This window comes from Perognathus longimembris, chromosome 21 (assembly GCF_023159225.1).
Source record: "Perognathus longimembris pacificus isolate PPM17 chromosome 21, ASM2315922v1, whole genome shotgun sequence".
Classification (NCBI taxonomy): domain Eukaryota; kingdom Metazoa; phylum Chordata; class Mammalia; order Rodentia; family Heteromyidae; genus Perognathus; species Perognathus longimembris.
In genome coordinates, this window is record NC_063181.1 from 27783918 (window position 1) to 27804863 (window position 20946).

The 20946-nt window shown below is 38.0% G+C and overlaps 1 protein-coding gene across 1 annotated transcript; it reads left to right on the forward strand.

Moving 5' to 3' along the window:
* The first annotated feature begins 105 nt into the window (after positions 1–105).
* Positions 106–15642, forward strand: Mtnr1a (melatonin receptor 1A). The gene is made up of 2 exons (XM_048330858.1): positions 106–301; positions 14774–15642. The coding sequence occupies exons 1-2, from the start codon at positions 106–108 to the stop codon at positions 15640–15642; spliced, it is 1065 nt and encodes a 354-aa protein (XP_048186815.1).
* Positions 15643–20946: the final 5304 nt, after the last annotated feature.

A 20946-nucleotide genomic window follows, 5' to 3' on the forward strand; every position in this document is an offset into this window, starting at 1 on the left:
GGCCGAGGAGGACCCGCGGGAGCTGTGCGAGGTGGCGGCGCGGGCCGGAGATGCGCGGGGCCCCCGGGGGCGCGGGGAACACGGCCCGCAGGCGGCGAGGGGACCATGCAGGGCAACGGCAGCGCGCTGCTCAACGCCTCGCAGCCCGCGCCGCCCGAGGGCGCCCAGGGCGCCCGGCCGCGACCCTCGTGGCTGACCTCCACGCTCGCCTGCATCCTCATCTTCACCATCGTGGTGGACGTCGTGGGCAACCTGCTGGTTATCCTGTCGGTATACCGCAACAAGAAGCTCCGCAACGCAGGTAGGGGCTCCCTATGTCACCCTCTGGGGGCACACGGGCAGGCGCGACAACCTCAGCCCAAGTAAAGTTATTTAAAAAAAAAAAAAAAAAGCTTTTCTCCCTAAACCGAGGACTTCAAAGAGGCCACCCAGGCAGTAGTTTGGCTTTTTTGCCTTCTTTCTTTAGCCTGACCAAAGTGCTTTGTAACTTGTGTTAAGTCCTCTGTTCCTGACAGGTGAAAAAGGGTGGATTCTCTTCAACACAGGTCTGTTGTTGCTGTGTCTTGTTTCTGCAATGTGTTGGATGGAGAGGCATTTGGGTGGCATTCCTCCAGATTCACTTTCAAATGGACACAAATTACTTCCCCCAACTTTGCTGATAAAAGAACATACATCAACTGGCCAAATAAAAAGTGTGATTGGTTTAGTTTTGCTGTCAGAAGTCTTAGATTTTATTTTTTCAGTTACTAGTATTTAGTTGTAAGGCCCCCAAGTGTGCTTTGTAAAAAGCAGCTTTGCCCTTGCAAGTTTACAGATTGCATTTTGAAAATAGTCTATGTAGGAAGGATACTCGCAGAGACATCCAACCATGGCTAGTGTTGTGCTAGAGCTGGGCCTGCATTTTCTCCCAGCATGGACTGAAATCTGTTTGTTTGTTTGTTTGTTTGTGGGAGTCACTTCTGTAAATCACGACTGTTCTTACCTCTCCATCATGCTCACATGCTTCTTTCCCTGGCCTGTCTTTGGAGGCAAAATTTGGGGAACCGGTATGGTAAACTTGGTGTGCCCAAAGTGGTATTTTTGTGCTAAGGTAGGTTGTTTATAAAAAGGTCTGATTTTGTTTAGATCCTTTCTTGGGAAAGACGTCCCCTCCTAGTTTTTGTTTTCTGTAATGCTTGTGGTGGTGTATAGTATAAGAATTATTTAGTAAGCATCTTATAATGCAACTTCAATCTGAGTTGCTTCATAGTTGACTGGCTTATACTAGAGAAAGTCTACCTTCACAGGAAGGCTCCAACTGTGATGTAGCTCAGAGGTAAGTGCATTTGCCTAGCATGCTGGGTAGCACGCATGAATCCCTGGATTAGAGCACCAACACACAGACACACAGACACACAGACACACGCACACGCACACACACACACACACACACACACACACACACACACAGCAGTGGTGGAGTGGGTTTATGTCATCTTCCGTCCTAGTTATAAAAACAACTTTTCGAGCACTAACAGAGTAAATTTGTGGGTGGGCTAATGATGAGGTGCCATGATTACTCCCCTTTCAGGGAGGGCCTGTGGGTGCATGCTGAACTTGGAGACTCAGTGTGGGCAGGTTTGATTTGCAGTTTGTGCCACTTCAGTTGTCATTAGTAACTGAGAAATTCTGTTTCTTGTGCTTTATGATGGGGGCTCCTGCTCTGTTACTTTGCTTATTTGCTAAGCAACTTTTTGAGCAGGAGATCTGTGAGGTAGACATTCTGTAGGTCCTTAATGAGCTTTTCTCAGGAAAGCCTTTGAACTTGCACATTTTTTTATGAGAGATCTTTGGTCTAAATACATCGCTGTTGGAATACAACCAAAATCACTGCTGCTGGAGTCTTTCTAGAATAGATGGCCATTTGATAGAGTGATAGAGAAGACTGATTCAAATATGAGCTCATTTGTGACTTATAACATGGTTCATACTTTCCCCTTTAGTTATATTTAATTTGCTGACTTTAAGATTTGAAAAGATAAAAAAAGAGAATGAAAAAAACCAACCCTATCTAGATAGGGTTGAAATAGTTATGGTATGGATGACTGCAAAATGACTTATTCCTCCCCAACATGTCCAAGGAAGGCTTTTGATTTCCCTGGGAAGAAGCTAGCAATAATTAATGGCCTACATGGGGAGCCGCTGGCCAGTCAGAGCAGATGCAGGCTCCAAACCACTAGTGTCTTAGGTGGTGGCCCAGTATTTGGCCTGCTCCTGTCCAGTACTAGAATCAACACTACCACATTATGTCTTCTGACTGAATCCCATCACACATGGGAGAGTTCCTGTGGAACTCTGGGATTGTAATCTTGCTGTGTGACTTTTGACTTGAACAGTCAGTGCTTACCCAAGCCTCTCTTCCACCATTTGAAAGGCAGAAAGTTAGCCTGGTCACTTTAGCCCTCTATGGTATCTAACTGCAGCTGTTGCAATTTCCTAGAGAAATGATGAAAACAAAGTACTCTGACAAAAGATGAAATACATTGTTATGTGTTTGAGTTTTACTGAATTTTTTTGTGAAAATTGAGCTTAAGAAGGTATGTATTCAATTTTTTATAAATACATTATACTTAAATACAATTTTTACTAAAAATGTCAAAACCCTACAGAATGAAATGGGTTCTTGCAAGCGGTGAAGGTGGGGCTAAGGGGAGATGTGTAGAAGAATGAAGGAGGAAGAGGGGAGAATACAGGCAAGAATTCATTGTATTATACAACAGAATTGGGTGGAAGGGGAGTGAAGATGTTGAAGTGGTGACACAGATCAAGATGCATTGTGCACCAAACTGTTTTAGTAAATGGCAAAATATTAAATATATAACCTAAAATTAAGATACGCAAGGAAGGGATGGATTGAGAGGAGTGGGTGAGAATGTGGAAAGGGGTGAGGTTGATCTAGACTCACTGCATTCATAACCTGTTTTGGTGAGTGGCAACTCCTTTGTACAACTACTTAAAGATAATAGAAGTATTTTTAAGCCAGATATTCCAATAAAGATGCGAAGGTAGATGAAACAATATACACATCAAGGATATAATAATATTTCACCTGTCTAAAATTCAGTTATCTAGCAATCTAACATGTACAGGATATAGAGGGGGGGAAAGTAGAAATTAGGAAAAATGACATGGTCTGATCCAGGGTCAGTCTCTTTGAGCATAAAGTTCTGCAATCTTTTGATTCTACAGTCTAGATCCTGAGATGATATTCAGTAAGTGGGCAAAACCATGAATTCAAAGGAATGTCCATGGGGACAACAGCAAAGTTGAAACCAGTGCATTAAGAGCTGGCCTGAAAAAGTGAGTCTGTGGGTACCTGTGACAAAGCAGATGACCCGGGTTGCCGTTCTCTTCTTCTGAATACATTGTAATGCAGGAGCCATGTATTGACTCTGACCTGCTCCATCTAGGAGACATCCATCAACAAGATGATCTTAGAAGATAGGGACAGAAGACATAGTGAGAAACATACTTATCAAAAGCAGATTATTATTACTGTTGTTATTGTTATTATTATTTAATATGGGTGCCTAGCAGAGTAAATAAAATGTCAGTACTTGTAACCCTCCCCAGATGACTATACCACAGTGGTGATCCTAGGCTATACCACCCTGTCCTTACTTCTTTCAGGTCTGCATAGACCAGTGCCCTGCCTCATCTCCTAGACTATGAGGTGAGCCACACCTGTCCTTGTGGATTCCAGCCTTGGGTGCACCAAGCTACTGTAATTGTACACCAGGTGCTAGGTCTACTACTAAAATTATTTTTAAATTCAAACATAACTTACATGTGGAGAAGTTTATACTTAATGTCTTCTTATAGATATGACCAACACTCTTCAGAAAAGACTTGCAAAAGGGAGTGTGGACAGATAGTGAGTGGTACTATTAGCCATGTCTTGACTAGAGCTTACACTGACTCCAGGAATTACCAACTGTCAACCTCATCTTTTTTTTTTTTTATTGTTACTATACATAAGGAGAGTGTTGCCTGTGATGGGTTGGATTGTGCTTGGACCTATGGCTCAGGTAAGAAGGCCTGAGAATCAGTGCTTCTCCATTACTTTAGACCCTAGACCTGCAGCACCATACAGCTACTCATCAGTCAAGATGGGAGAGTGGAAGGAGGGTGTAAAGAGAATAGATCCGGAATCTGCATTCCAGTGGTTACTCGTTCTTTATTTTATGTATCTGCATGTTGATAGGGTTGTGGAAGACTTCAGTGCTTCTCTCCAGTTCCAATCTTCTTTCATTCTTACGCTTATCAAATGCACTACTTGATTTATTATCATGCAAAGAAGTTGACTAGAAAGTGGGTGTAGGGGCCCAAGCCTGTCATCTCAACCAATGGCTTGGCTCAGTGGCATTTGCCTATCTTCAAACCACAGAGGAAAGCACAATGACTGGGCTCGGTGGTATGAGACTGTCATCCCCAGAGGTACAAGGAAGCATAAATAGGAGGATCATAGACTAGGCTTGCCATGGCACCGTGGCAAGATATTACCTTGAAAATAGCAAACACACACACACACACACACACACACACACACACACACAAAACACACATGGGTCTGGGGTCATGGCTCAAGTGGTAGAGCACCTGCCTATATGAGTATACCAATAGGATATCATAGATGTGGGAACGTGTATTCTTGAGAGGAGAGCCTGGCTTGTCCTAAGCCCGTTGGTTTGCTCACATGTGTTTTTCTCCATTAGCAAAAACAATCCCTTAATAACATCCACTTTCCCGCTGAACTTTCCAAAGAACACTTATAAGTGTTTGTTTTATTTTTTTAATTTCACATGCCATGTAATTTTCTCTACTTGAGAGCAAAATAACCAACCACACAGGTTCCTCCATGAGTGGGAACCTTTCTGATAGAGACCTCCCAGATTGGTGGGCTGGCATGAAAGGAAGCAGGTTTTCATCAGGCAGGCAGGAGGAGCTGAGGAGTCCTGATGAGCTAATGGCATAGACCTGGGGCCAACTCTCCAGAAGGAGCTCCTGTTCACACCTTTGGTTGGGCAAAGGTGAGAGATGAGAGTGGCAGTGTTCCCACCAAGGACAGCTCACTATGAGAGGTGGGGATGGGAAGGGAGCACCTAAGCTGAAGGGCAGGGTGGCCACTGCCCTTGCAGCCATCCACATAGAACTGAAGCCAGCGGCGAACATTTCTAACACAAGACTCAATACGTGGGATGTCTGAATTGAGGTCAAAAAAGCAGCTTGTCACTTGGTCTACTGGTGATTTCAAGATCAATTCTCTGTGGGATCTTTAAGGAGAAAACCAGAAAGCAGAATAAAATACCAACATGTGAGCATTTGTCAACCCCCAAGAAGTATGTAATTAAAAAAAAAAAGCAGCAAGCATTTGGACCATAGTTTTATATTTTTTTGACCTTTCAGGATTTTTACCCCCATCAAGATTCATTTTCCATCTTGTGTTATCTTACTGTAAACAATACACTAAGTCAGATGTCAGATAAGTAGCATGTTATTAAAAACCAGGCTTCTGGGATTCAGCAATTGGGATACACTTGTAATAATCCTCAACAAGATGATCTAGCATCTTACCAAAAGACTCATAATTTTGTGATTAAAAACCTCAACCTCCTTCATATTGTCTTCATCCAAAATGGATTTTTGTAAAAATGGCTGGACATCTTTGTGTGACATGTAGTTATTGCATCAATTTAAAACAAATCCCAATAATTGTATGTTAGATTTTTCACTCTACACTTTTATTAGTTTTTAAAATTTTATATATGGGTTTGTGTTTGAAATGTTTTCAAGCTGGAAGAAATTAAAGGAAGAAACTTGTAGAATTTTTTTAATTTTTTTCTCAAATTTTTATTATCAAACTGATGTACAGAGAGGTTACAGTTTCATATGTTAGGCATTGGATACATTTCTTGTACTGTTTGTTACCTTGTCCCTCATACCTCCCTCCCTCCTCCCCCTTTCCCTTTCCCCCCCTGAGGTGTTCAGTTCACTTACACCAAACAGTTTGGCAAGTATTGCTTTTGTAGTTGTTGTCTTTTTTTACCCTGTGTCTCTCAATTTTGGTATTCCCTTTCAATCACAAACAACTGATGTTGGTCTCATTGCTATCTCTTGTAAAATAGGAAAATAACTTATTTTCTTGTGTAGAATGTCTGATTGCTTGTGTACAATGTTTTATATTTGTATGCACATAGAACAATTAAAAAACTTCTCAAAAATTTTTCTTGTTTGTTCATATAACCTCAGGCAGATAATAAAACTGAAACTCAAGTTGTGTACATAACATGTTCCAGAGTTTCTCATTCTAGAATGCAACAAACCTGGTATAGATTAACCAACCCAGAGACTAAACTCAGAATATTCCAGTTCTATGTACATATCTTTATTTATAATATGCTTGGGGTTCTATTACTATAAACCTAAATCTCTCCCTTTATTCTGTATGGTTAATACTATTAATACCAAGAAGATAAGCTTAGATTCTGCCTCACAAGTCCATCCAACAATCCATCCACCCATCCATCTATCATCCACCTTCCCATCCACCTGCCTGTCATTTTGAAGATATAAAGTACACCATGGTGACCAAAATATAATGTACAAAATAATGGTGTTATATTATTTCCATAATTATTGTGTGATTAATTCTATTTAGATATTGATTTTACTTTTTAAGTGCTTATTTTGTTTTAATGATGTCTTTTGAAAAATTAGATAATATGATTTTGTAGAAAGTGAAGTCAGCCAGAAAAAGAAGGTTTAGGACACAAATATCACACAAATTCTCTAATGCTTAGGTTTCCCTTTTGTAATCATTACTATCTGTCTGATAGGTTTGAGATTCAGAGATCAACTGTGTATTAAATGAGTGGGCCCCAGAAATTACAAGACTTTAATCAGACAACTATGCTGCAAGTTCAAAAACATATGGTCTTGCATGTATTATGCAGACGAGGGCAGGAATTTCAAGCTAACAAGGTCCATGTTCTATCCGATCTCCAATCTAATGGATATCTTGTAAGCACCAATGTTAGTGTTCTCCTACGCTTTATGTAATATTTAAAGTTATCAGTCCCAGCCAGACTTACTTGTAAAGATATTGTCTTGATTTCTTTCTAAAATGTTATAACATTCTTTTTTTCAAGATGGAGTCTTTTCTATGTTGACCAAATGATATCCCACTGAGGTTCAAGTGACTCTTCTGCCATTGTTCCAAGTGCTGAGACTACAGGTGTGTATCACCACACCTAGCATGATCCCCCAACCTGCCCCTTGGTTTATACTGTACATTGCTTAGTAACTCTTGAGTTTTTATTAATTTTCCCAACTAACTCTCATCCCCTAGAAACTTTAGGGTAATGATTTCAGACTCTCAGTTAAGTGATTAAATTTTAAAATAATCTTCAGTTCCTCTAGTTGTTCATCTTGTAAGGAAGAATTCCTGGTAGCAACTTTCACCATTAAAGTAATTATGTAAAGAACTGAGTTTTAGTAGCTTTCTGCATCATTACTTTTCCTGGCAATTTCAAAAGTTAACCAAAGATAAAAATAGTCCTAGACTAGCTAGGTGCTGGTGACCCATGCCTATACACCTAGCCACTAAAGAGACTGAGATGTGAGGATCAGAGTTTGAAGCCATCCTGGGTAGGAAAGTCTGAGATGCTTTTTTTCAAGTACCTAGCCAAAAGTCAGCAATGGAGCTATGTCACTGTGATAGAATGCTAGGCTTAAGTGAAAAGCTAAGGAATAGTACTCAGGTCCCAAGTTCAAGTACTGGTGCGTGTGTGTGTGTGTGTGTGCGCGCGCGCACACGCGCACTCACAAACTAGTCCTCCACAAATTCTCCTGCTATTAGTTTTCACTAACTTTTATTTGATGGTTCTACTTTGAAAACGTTTTGCCTTTGAAGTCATGGATCCATCATAAATCTATAGATTCCCAGGAGCTTCTGCTCATTCCTTATTAGCACACCTTTCAAAATAGTCACTAGAACATTAGAGATTACTAATAAGATCTTCACATAATATCTTCAGTTTTCTCTCCATTCCTAACTGTCTTAAAGTTGCCTGGCCCTGCCTTCAAAAAAGAAAAGCACACATTTCTTGGGTTTTCTAGACAACCAAAGGAAATATTAGTGGATGTTTTTAAAGGTCTATTAGTGCTCAGAACTCTAATGATCTCATTCATTTCATCTATTCCTCTTCATGAAGATGCCTTCTTAATCAGCTCTCTCATTTTTGCACCTCCATAACCAGTTAGCTTGACCTGACAGTAAGTGTGGCATTTCAGCAACTTTCAGGTAATTATGATAATGTTGCAAATGAGGAACAAACTGGATTTTGAATCTGGGACAAGCTGGTAAATGGAGAGTAAATTAGAATTAGAAGCATGAAGTTCTATGCACCACAATGTAGTAAAGTGATTGCCTGTGGTGCAAGGATCTTGAGTTTTCACCATAAAAATCATAAATCTTTAGGGAGATAAGACAGTATTTTATTTTAAACATCACACACAATGTATACATGTTGAAATATCACAAGCAAAAACATTAATATGCAGTTTTTTGTTTTCACATATTACAAAGCAGAGCTATTTGAACACACTGTTCTATCTCTTCCTTGAAGAAAGTAAGGAACACAGCCTGAATAAGATCTGCTGGAAGAGAATTTCAGAGCTAACCTGTTAAATAAACTGTGTGTTTGTTTGCTCACATAGCAGTTAAATGACAGACACTAAAATATATAATCAGTAACTAGTCTTTTTCCTTCTGATTTTTCCCCACATTTTTAGGAATACACAGCTCTTCTTTTATAATCTCGAAGAGGGCAACATACTTTCATCTGTTATGCATTTATTCTTTATCTGTTTGTTTAAAGTTCTGTAAGGTGCCTCCTATTTATCAAGTATGAAATTCAGAACTGGACACAGTTCTATGATCTAACAAACACTGGTTCTGTTCATTTATTTCTCTTTTAAAATGTGGCTTCAATTGTAATATTTCCTTTTAAGTAAACATTTACTTTTAAAAGTTGTTTGCCAATTAGTTTTAATTTAATTTTTTATGTTTTGTTAACTACTTTACTTGGAATACCTTTATTTTTTCTCTTTCTTATGTAAGTTATATTCTTTCAGCAAATGCATTTTTATAAAGATGTTTTCAAATGTATCATGTTACAGATAAGGTACTTCTTCTATGTAGAAAATTAGTTCTATTAAACATTCAGTTATTAAAAAGTACATTTTCTGTAAAGAATGTGGCCTTGTGTCACTAGAAGTAAGGCCTGGCTATGCCATCCACAGTGTGTGATGTTGGGGAAGTCACCCAACTTCTCGTTTATTAATCTGCAACAATTTTAATGTAATAAGGGTCAAATTAATTCTTTTAATTTGCATTTACTAGGATTTAAATACATTACAGTTGGCAGAATAAATCATTTAGTATTCTTGGTGTAGAGTTATGACATAGTAAAACCACCAGAACCAAGGGACATCTAGAAATGACAGATGCCACAAAACAAGGGCAGATATGTGTTTTTCTGAAGTGCCTTTTGAATGCACTTCCCTAGGACAGGCCATAAAATAAGCCCTGTTTTTTTTTAAAACACTTATGACAGGTGAATATATTTTTTATTTTTATGATGCAGTATAGTATTTAATACATCTAGGTATACATATGTGTGTATATATGTATATATGTGTGTATATATACATATATGTGTATATATATGTATACATATTCTCTGTAAGCACATCAAAGGTAAAGTCAAATTTTGAATTTTTAAAAATATTTTATAATAATTTCATTTTGTACCTTTTCAATGTTGCTCTTTTCTTTTTTAGCTCATCAATTCATTCATTTTTTTTTTCTTTTTGTGCCAGTCCAGGGGCTTGAGCTCAGGGCCTGGGCACTATCCTAGAGCTTTTTCTTCTAAAGGATAGTGCTCTACCACTTGAACCAAAGCTCCACTTCGGGCTTTTTAGTGATTATTTGGAAGTAAGAATCTCATGGACTTTCCTGCCTGGGCTGGCTTTAAACTGCAATCCTCAGATCTCAGCCTCCTAAGTAACTGGGATGACAAGCATGAGCCATCATCATCTCCCAGCTCATCAATTTAATTTTAATATATAAATCAGCATAGTATTGTATTATTTAAAATAATGATGGCAATTATTGTTGTATCATTTAGCAATTTAGAGTTATTTTTAGTGCAGTAATTTGTTGATTTAAGCTGGATTTTCACTGAATCCATCAAGGCTGGAGAAAGTGACAAAGGAAATAAAGACTACTGTCCTAAATGGAGTTTGAATAGTATTTTATAGTTGTCTGTTACTGCGGCTAAAACAATGCACCACTACTTTTAAAGATTCATCTTAAATTCTCTGAGATGAATAATAGCTAGGCATCAATCAGTTTTACCAGCTTATAGAAGAAAAGTTATATCAGTTGGGCTGTATGTTTTGCATGCTAAAATAATGAGCACAATTCTTACATAAGTCCACAACTTTAAAACTGACAAAAATCTAGACTAGAACAATAAGATTGCATATATTAGTTGAGTTTCAAATATGTGAGCTACTCTTAATGTGATTTGTTGTATGTGTACTACAGTAATGTAGCACTTGAGATGCTGTATCAACTAGCTTTCTCTACAGCAACCAAGAATCAGTAAACAGCAGGACAAGAAACTGAACACATTAAGACATAGAAAAGGACTGCAGAACTAGGAAGATAAATGGGAAGGAGAGAGCAATATATATCTGAATATATATCTGAATTCTCAGATATAGAAAAGGTGTTACATGAACGAGGTATTATAAGAATAATATGATGCAGATGATGTATGTAAATAGTGTGTTATTTGAATAGGGATAGATATAGACAGTGTGTTAGATGAATAGAATATAATATGGGAAGTATGTTAAATCATCAGGATTTTACAATTCAGAGACTTTAAGGAAGAGCAGTTGAGAAAAGGGATGAGCAACCATGTCACTGAACACTAGAGAGAAAGAAGTTTATGTAATGTGATGTGGTTAACATACGAGCATTATATAAAAGTGGATTGAAAAGGGATGAGGAAAAATTGGTGACTGTGTTGTGTAGAATCTGGCTTGAACTGTTGAGGGGAGAATAAGAAGCTGATAGCAGGATAAAAGAAGACTTAATTGCCGTGAGGAGAGCTCAGCCTTGAGAAGTGCATATTCATTTAGAGCCAAATTTGTGTGGCACACTTTGTACAAATCCCTGCCATGTCCACTATTATATTGATTTATTACATAGGAGCAGACTGAGGTTCTAAGAACTATGAATTACCAATTTAAATAATTGACATAGCCAAGGTGTAAAATTTTTTCTTCTAAAAATTTACAGGCTATATATCTTTGAATAATCTGAAAAGTCATGTTTCTGCAATGCAGTCCCATTAAGATCAAGAATGTTAAGACATTGCTGTGTGCTTTGATGCCTAAAATAAAGCTTTCCGTTTTCCTTCTATGACCAAAGAATACTTTTCTAAATTGCCTGCAGCCTCTCAGCTTTCTCTTCTCATTCTATTAACATTCATCCACATGGGATTTTATATACAAACAACTTTATAACAGATGCTTTATTAAAAGAGTTCTTGGATCTGAATTTATGGACTCTCTCTGTAAAAACAAATGAAAAATGTTTCCAAGAGTGAAGTTCATTTTCCCTCTGTATTTACCACTTGGAAGCTGAAGTTCAACCTGTTCTTTTTGTCTTTATGAACAATGAGTCAGTGGGTTTCTAATCAGCCTTTCCAAATATTTGAAAATCCAGAGTAAAGTGGAAGATGGAATGAATCTTGGTCTCCTGGGAAAACCAACATCCTGGTGGCTAAGAACAGGTATTTTCTGCTTCCATACAGGTGCCACTTAGACAACAAAGTGCATTAATTCACTCAACAATTATTCTTGAGTAACTATAATGTACCCTCAGTGAGAATTTAAATAGTCATACCCACAATCCTTGGTCTCAGTCTCTCACACATACTTCTATACCAAATAGAAGGACCTGTGCTGCTTTGCTATTGGAAGCATGGTATGTAAATCTAGGAGAGACTTATAAGCCGCAAGGGAAACAGAGTAGGAAAGGATAGGATCTCAGCAAAGCCTAAGGTGGAGTGATCTAGAAGTTGAGGCCTACAGGTTTGAATTCATCCTTAGAGTTGTTGGTACTTGAAGCAATGGGATTGCTTTTGTTTTCTGACACCAGTCATTTGGTCATTGAGGAAGGCTGTGGTGGCTGATGCCTGTAATCCTAACTATTCAGGAAGCAGATATATGAGGATCATGGTTCAAAGCAAGTCCAGGCAAGAAAGTCTGTGAGACTCTTAATCTCCACTGAACTGCCAAAAAAAGTAAGAAAAGGAGTTGTAGCTCAAGTCACAGAGAGCTAGCAAGTAAAAGAAGGTCAGGGGTGGTGCCCAGGACCTGAGTTCAACCCAGGGACTGGAACCAAAAACAGAAACAAATAGAAAAAAAAAAAAAACCAAAACAATAAAATGTCCCCTAAGAGACTTGGAGACAAGGCTGGCCTTGGGGACCATTTGTTACCCTCATGTCTATGAATTTCCTTAGGGAAACAGACTGAATGAAACTAAGAAACAGTCATATATTCTTCACTCTCCACCAGTAGTTTTATGATTTTAGCCAATATAACTTCATATTCTTATTTTTCTCTTAAAAAAAAAACACAGAAATTTGGGGCTGGGAATATGGCCTAGTGGTAAAGTGCACATGAAGCCCTGGGTTCGATTCCTCAGCACCACATATATAGAAAAAGCCGGAAGTGGCGCTGTAGCTCAAGTGGCAGAGTGCTAGCTTTGAGCAAAAACAAGTCAGGGGCGGACGGTGTTCAAGCCCTGAGTTCAAGTTATTGTAATTAATATAAATTAAAGTGTCTCTTGGACTCTGCAAGGAAGAAATTCCTTGTCTCTGGGTAAATAAACGAAAGCTTTAGGTATTTCCATTTAGGATAGATTTGGGAAAATGGGTAACATTTTAAAATTGGAGTGAGAAGCTTATCCAAAAGAGAAGGAACAGTAAGAAACAAATGTTTTTTTAAAAAGAGCATATTTGTATAAAATCTTATAAAATTATCTTCTTTTTTCTTTCCCTCCCTCCCTCCCTTCCTTTACTTTTTGCCAGTCCAGGGGCCTAAAATCTGGGTCTGAGTACTGTCCCTGAGCTTCTTTTTGCTCAAGGCTAGTGCTTTACCACTTGAGCCACAACACCACTTCCAGCCTTCTGTGAGTAGTTTACTGGAGATTAGAGTCTCCTGGACTTCCTGCCTAGGCTGGCTTTGTTTTGTTTTGTTTTGTTTTTGTTTTGTTTTTTGTTTTTTGTTTTTTTTTGGCCAGTCCTGGGCCTTGGACTCAGGGCCTGAGCACCATCCCTGGCTTCTTCCTGCTCAAGGCTAGCACTCTGCCACCTGAGCCACAGCGCCCCTTCTGGCCGTTTTCCATATATGTGGTGCTGGGGAATCGAACTGAGAGCTTCATGTGTAGGAGGCAAGCGCTCTTGCCACTAGGCCATATTCCCAGCCCCTAGGCTGGCTTTGAACAGTCCTCAGATCTCAGCCTCCTGTGGGCTTAGGATTACAGGTGTGCGCCACTGGTGCCCAGCTCTTTCTTTCTAGCCTTCCTCTTTCTTTTTTTCTCCTTCTCCTCCTTCCTCTTTATTCTTATTTTGGCCATATCAGGTCCTGTCTGTGCTAGGTAGGTACTCTACCACCTGAGCCACAACCCTAGTACTTTTCTTTTTGTTTTAGCTATTTTTCAGGTAAGGTCTTGCATTGCCATATAGTGGATGTCATTATATGTTCTTTTTATATACATTAAGAATGTGTTCAGTCTATATTATATTAATATAGAGAATTTTTATATTCAAAATATAAAGGGTATAATTTTTGTACTTTAAGTTCATAAGACTTAAGAGAATTTATGCTTTATCTTTTGGTGTGAGGTAAGTTAGTTGTAGATATGAACAACTTCATTTGTCACTGGACATAATGCACAGAAATTGGCATAGATCTTATGAGGAAAATATTGTCATTATCTTACCCCAGGTGAGGTGAGACAATTGACCTGGGTTACACAGCTGCCAGGGGTGCAGCCAGTGTTCTAATGCAGGTGGCTGATTGACAGAGCCTTTTCCCCTTAACTCCTATGCTATAGACAAAGGTCCATTGCTCTCTAACAACAGAACCTAGAGGCCTAGATGACAGTTGTTGAAGAACTACCAAGGACAGAAGACATAGAATTTAAGGGAGTCATGTCTGACTTGAGAAGCAATATATAGATGACACAGTTAACACAGAAGGTTAACAAAGATGTAGAACAACTAAAATGCACACAGGACTTTTTAACAGAAGAGAAGCTAGTTTGAAAGTGAACAGGTTTGGGGATATGGACTATACCTTCTGGGAGAGATGCAGGGGTTCTTGAAGAATAGACTTGATTGGACAATGAGCTTTAGTTCCTGGTGAAAATGTCCCTCTCCTTCATTCAAGAGTGGTAGTAACTATGAGGTCAGTTCATCCAACTTGCAGAAATAGCTCTTTCCTTGAATGAAAAAAAAAAATCCCAGCTCCATTTGCAAAACACTGGCACTGATCTGTACATTATCCATGTTTCTCTTTTAGGAAATGTATTTATCACTTCATGAAATGCTGGCATTAACTTGTACACTATCCATCCTTCTCTTTTAGGAAATATATTTGTGGTGAGCCTGGCAATCGCAGACCTGGTGGTGGCTATTTATCCATATCCTTTGGTGCTGACATCGATCTTCAACAATGGATGGAACCTGGGCTATCTGCACTGTCAAGTGAGCGGTTTTCTGATGGGCCTGAGTGTCATTGGCTCAATATTCAACATCACTGGGATTGCCATTAACCGCTACTGCTACATCTGCCACAGTCTCAAGTATGACAAGCTGTACAGCAACAAGAATTCCCTCTTCTATGTGTTCCTCATCTGGATGCTGACACTTGTGGCCATTGTGCCCAACTTGCAGATTGGGTCCCTCCAGTATGACCCAAGGATCTACTCCTGCACCTTCACACAGTCTGTCAGTTCAGCCTATACCATAGCTGTGGTGGTTTTCCATTTCATTGTTCCTATGATCATCGTCATCTTCTGTTACCTCAGAATATGGATCCTGGTTCTCCAGGTTCGACGGAGGGTGAAACCTGACAACAAACCCAAACTAAAACCACAGGACTTCAGGAACTTTGTCACGATGTTTGTGGTTTTTGTGCTCTTTGCCATTTGCTGGGCTCCACTCAATTTCATTGGTCTCATTGTGGCCTCGGACCCAGTCAGTATGGTCCCTAGGATCCCAGAATGGCTGTTTGTGGCTAGTTACTACATGGCCTATTTCAACAGCTGCCTCAATGCAATTATATATGGACTACTGAATCAAAATTTCAGAAAGGAATACAGAAGGATTATCATCTCGCTGTGTACAGCCAGGGTGTTTTTTGTGGATAGTTCTAATGATGTGGCAGATAGGATTAAATGCAAGCCCTCTCCATTAATAACCAACAACAACCTAATAAAAGTGGACTCTGTCTAAAAAGAGGCATTCAAGATGAGATGTTCTCACTGCTGAGGTCTCACTCCTTTTCATGGCTGCTTTCTTCTTGGTAGATGTCCAGAAAATAGTAGTTGAGCAACTTGGGCTCCTCAGGGATGCTCTTTGAGTTTTCTGAGCAAATGCGCTGTAAGCATTGTAAATGAATCTTACTTTGCAGCAGGAGAAATACAGAATATAAAGAGAATCATATGTTAATTAGAGAATATGTTTCAGGGATAGGGGATTAAAGTAAAATGCTGAATTAATTCAAGCGAAGAGAGGATGTGAAGGAGTTTAGCAAAAGCAGTCAACTCTGACCTCTTTTCTCCAGGTTCACGTCCCTAGATTCAACCAAACCACAAACAAAAATACTGAGGGGAAAATTGCATCTGTACTGAACGCTTTCTGGCTTTTTTCTTGTGACCATTCCACAAACAATACTACATAGCAGCCATTTACATAACATTTTAGATGTAACAAGTATTACAAGTAATCTGGTGATGATTTAAGTACTGTGTATAAGGATATGGGCAGGTTATAGTCCCGGGCTTTCCCATTTTATATGAGGGATGGAAGCATCCAATTTTTTTAGCCTTGGGGGAGGGTTCCTACAGATTCTGAAGTATGACTGTAGTTGCCTTTCCCGCCCCCCCCCCACTTTTGAAAGATTTCTATCAGGAAAATGAATTCAACATTTTATTTACGAAGGAGTAAATAGAACAAAAAGGAAGTAGATTTAAAAATAAACGCTTGTTAAAGAATGCAAAGCTGAAAAATGACTCAATAACAACAGCCAAGACCACAGCCACCACTAGTTAGCAGTATTGGAATTGGGTAGCTCTAGTTAAAATCACTGTGTTATGCCTGATAAAGAACGGAGTACAGAACCAAGCTCTTATTCAGATGATAATTATTGTAGTATTTTAAGGCAATAGCTATGTAGTTTCAATCAATTTTATTAAACATGTGCTTTATTATTATTTTATGTCACTGGCTCTTTGGAATGGCTCTCTGTCGATTGATTAACTTGTCTTATTGGTTTAGTGAAATGGTAAAGAATGGAGTTGCTGGGAATTTTAGATGGAATACATATTGTAGTCTAGGTTGATAAGTCAGGCAAGTGAATAATCTAAGTCAGATAGCTTTTCTTTCAAAGATAACTGAAAAAAATGTATTCTTCACAATTCACTTCAATATTGATTGTCCTAATCATTCTATAATTGTAGGAGAAGAATGGTTTGTTAAAATGTTCTGGCGAAATAAGCATTGGCTGTGGTTTACCTCAAAAGTCTTTCTGGGATAACTATGAGGTCTGATACCTGGGGTGCTCTGCTACAAATTATAGCCATACTTTCTTGTATTTTATAATCTATAACAAAATTGTTTCTTGCAAGAATAACATAACCACCCATGTAGGTGTATATAGACAAGCGTAGGATAAGGAGTTATATTCAGGTATATTTGTTGTTATCCTAGAGAGTCAGCATTTCCTTTGGGAAGTCTGAAATAATATTTTTTAAACTACTCTGATGATTCTTGTTATTAAATATATTATGGAAATACAAAATTATGGTTGAGGTAGCTGTTATAGAGGTGTAGATGTAGACTTTGTCTAGTCATTTGTATATATGTTCTACTTCTTACCTAAATGAAATGCGAATGTTACAAATAATAGTTAAGCTAATCTGCTTAATTTGAAACATTTTACCTACATGACATTATATTAGCTTCACTTCTCATAAAATTATTTCTTTAAATCTAATGAATTAGTACATATTTTAGGTGGAAAAAAGGAAAAACTTCATTTTGTTCAATTATATGCTTTATTTCCAAATACTGGTTTGTACATACAAATAATTTACATACATAAACAAGAAATTTTTCAAAAAAAGCAACAGATTTGTTTTTAAATATTTTTGGAGGTACTTGGACAATCTTGAATATTTAGTTCTTTCAATGAACACAGCAACCTGAGTGTTCTTTAATAAATAATATTTGGACCATTTTTGACTTAGTTTTGAAGCATCAAAACCTGTTTCACTGTGAATAAGAAACTGATTTGGGATATAATAAATTTTAAATCCATTTAAATGACCAAGTTATTGTACATAAGAATTTACTCAGTGTAAATTTTATAAAAATACTTTTTTCCTTGTAAAAAAATAATTTTTAGCCAGGTGCTAGTAATCCTAGGTACTCACGAGGCTAACATAAAAGAATTGCTGTTCAAAGCCAGCCTTGGCGGGATAGTCCATGAGTCTCTTATCACCCACTAGCCACCAAAAAATCAAAGTGGAGCTGTGGCTCAAGTAGTAGAACACTAGCTTTGAGCACAAAAGCTCCTTCTCCTTCTCCCAATATGCAAGCCCTGAGTTCAAGCCCCAGGGCCAACAGCCAACACCCCCTCCCCACACCCACACAAATAATAACAATAATAATAAATTTAAAGAATTCTACCTTTCTCTCTTTTTATGCTTGACAATAAAGCATTTCCACTTTCAAGTGAAAATACCAGGTACAGTGAAATGTGTAAATTCTCAAAGAATCAGTTTTTCAACATGTCTGCAAATCTCCATGTGTTGTGAAAATTTAGAAAATAAAGTAATCATATTTGTGTTCCATATGGATGCCGCTACTAAATCAATACTTCACAAAATGTCGTTTAAGATATGAAAGAGTAAGTGCAAGCTGAAATTTAACATAGGTGAAGAGTTCCAAATAAACATATATTTAACCAAAGTCTTGGTATATACATTATATGGTAATAGTGTAATAAAAGTTGAACAGCAGACTAAAGAGTACCAAGAGGAAGCTTGACGCAGCCTAATGTCTTCAGTTAATGCTTGTCTATCACCACATGGACAATGGCAGCCAACTGCACAGTCATCTGGTTTCAAAGCATCAAGCGAAAACATATGCTTAACTAAGGAGGACCAATCATCCATAAATAAACAACACTAATCATTTGAAAGTTGTAAGCCTTAGTCATGAGTGTATGTGTTGTCCATCTCTGAAACAGAAACACTTCAATAAAAAAATACTGTCACAGAATTTGACATGAGAGAAAGCTTATATGTGGTTGTGTCTGTGTACATTCATGTTATATGTTTCCTAGTTGGATTTTTTGTTATATTTTTAATATTGGTGATCTTTGGGATATGAACAGCTTCTTTAGCTTTAAAAAACAAAAGGTAGGCTAGGCACAGTGGCTCATGCCTCTAGCCCTAGATCCACAGGAGGTTGAGACCTGAAGATCACAGTTTGAAGCCAGCCAGGGCAAGAAAGTCTGTGAGACTCTTGTCTCCAGTAAATCACCAGAAAACTGAGAATGGTGCTTTGGCTCAAGTGTAAAGCACTAGCCTTGAGCACAAGAGGCTCAGGGAGAGCACCCAAGCTCTGAGTTCAAGCCCTAGAACCAGCAAAACAAAAGAAAAAAAAAAAGCAAAAGCGAAAGGTAGTTAGACTCTGTGCCATGTTTAGTAATGCTTGTCTAATGCCTATTCCTAGGAGATATTATCTTTATTATGGGGATGAATTTCAGTGTTCCAATTGCAGGAGGTAATTTTTAAGTCAATTGATTACTATCACCTTTTCACAGCAGACGTTGGAGGTGTGTTTTCTTGGAGTGACCTGGTGCACTGATTTCTGATGGAACTGTTGCACTGCAGTGGGTGCTGCAAGCACACCTATCTAGAGTGTGAAGAGGGAATGGAGAAGAGTATTTTGTTTGTAATAAAATAAGATGAATGGTACCTTCCATTTCCAAAATGATGGTGGACAAAACTTTAAGAAGTCCTGAGATTTGGTATACTAATGAACTATCTACTAAATGCCATCCTAATAAATACTGACTAGTGTTTAGAGTGTAGTAATAGTAATCAATTAAATCAAGTAACTGCTAGAATTTTTGCCTGCAAAACACAAAACACTAAATCTGTAGCTAGCCATTGAGTTCTACAATAAACGTTTGCTTAGACAATGGTTAGATAACTGTAAGTTATTTAATTTAGAGTTGAGTTCAGACACACCTTTATACTTGTCACTGTTTTCTTGTAGTCTGGGTATAACTTTGAAAAAAATCCTAGGAAGTTTGTTTTCTTTCCAAAAAGTGTCTGAATTCTACATTAAAAATATAGAGCCATGATATATAACATGCTTATATGATTTGATTTCTTTTTACCCATCTATGTCCTTTGTTACTGCCAAGGATGAACTCTGATGGGATCTTTGCTTGCATGCATTTGTTTAGATAAAAGTTATATATTTATATGTGTAAAGATGGATATGTTTTCTTGTTATTTTTAAGACGCTCACTCTAATTTTCTGTTATTTAAAGGAGGTTTAATGTGGCTAAGAGAGTACAAAAAAACCACCTTGAACTCATGGTTATAAAAAGAGTGATTTGATAATTACATATGTGTGCCTGATAATGAACAATGGCATTTTTTCTCAGCAGAATTTAAATTACTCAGTTATGTATATGTGTTCATCTATCATAATACGTACATCAGATATATATATATATATATATATATACATGCTATTAATGAAGGAAACTAAATTCAACTGTATACTATTTGCAAAATGTGGGCAGAATTACCCTGAGAAGCAGTATTCTATTTTGCAATTTTTTATTTCTAGCATTTTATGAGAGGGAAAGAGTTCTCCATCCTCCTTCTCTTTCTCCTTCTCATCTTCTGTCTTTCCTTCTCCTTCTCCTCCTCTTCTCAGAAATAGGGACTGAGTCAAGTGCTCTTTCTCCTGAGCCACTCCTCAGGCCCTTCACTTTATTTTTCAGATAGGCTGTCCTATGATCTTTGCCTATGAAAGCCAGCCTTGCACTACAATCCTCTTAGCTCTATTACCCATGTAGCTGGGATTACAGACATGTGCCAGCTCAGTGTGTCACCATGCCAGGCTTAGACAAGCTATTCATTTGACCTGTACATGACCACGCCAGAATGTCATAAAAGAGCTCTTTGAAGCCATGTTCAGATCAGTCTCTTCATTTGAAGAGATGCTGCTATGAAGATGAGATTTGTTAAAAAAAAAACAAAGTGTATTTTTCACATACTTCCAGTTAGGAGAAGAGATAATATCGAATAAAGAATTCCGAATTCATTAAAAGTTTTAGAAATAATAGACAACTTTATTTTCTAGAAATAGAAAATCAATTTCTATCTGACCTGAAATCCTAACCTCCTGAAACATATCTTTTTATATTCTAATATTTAAAAAACTCAATGAGAATACATACATAAAAGAGACCATATTGCTTTGCTACACAAGAACCCTATTTTTCAG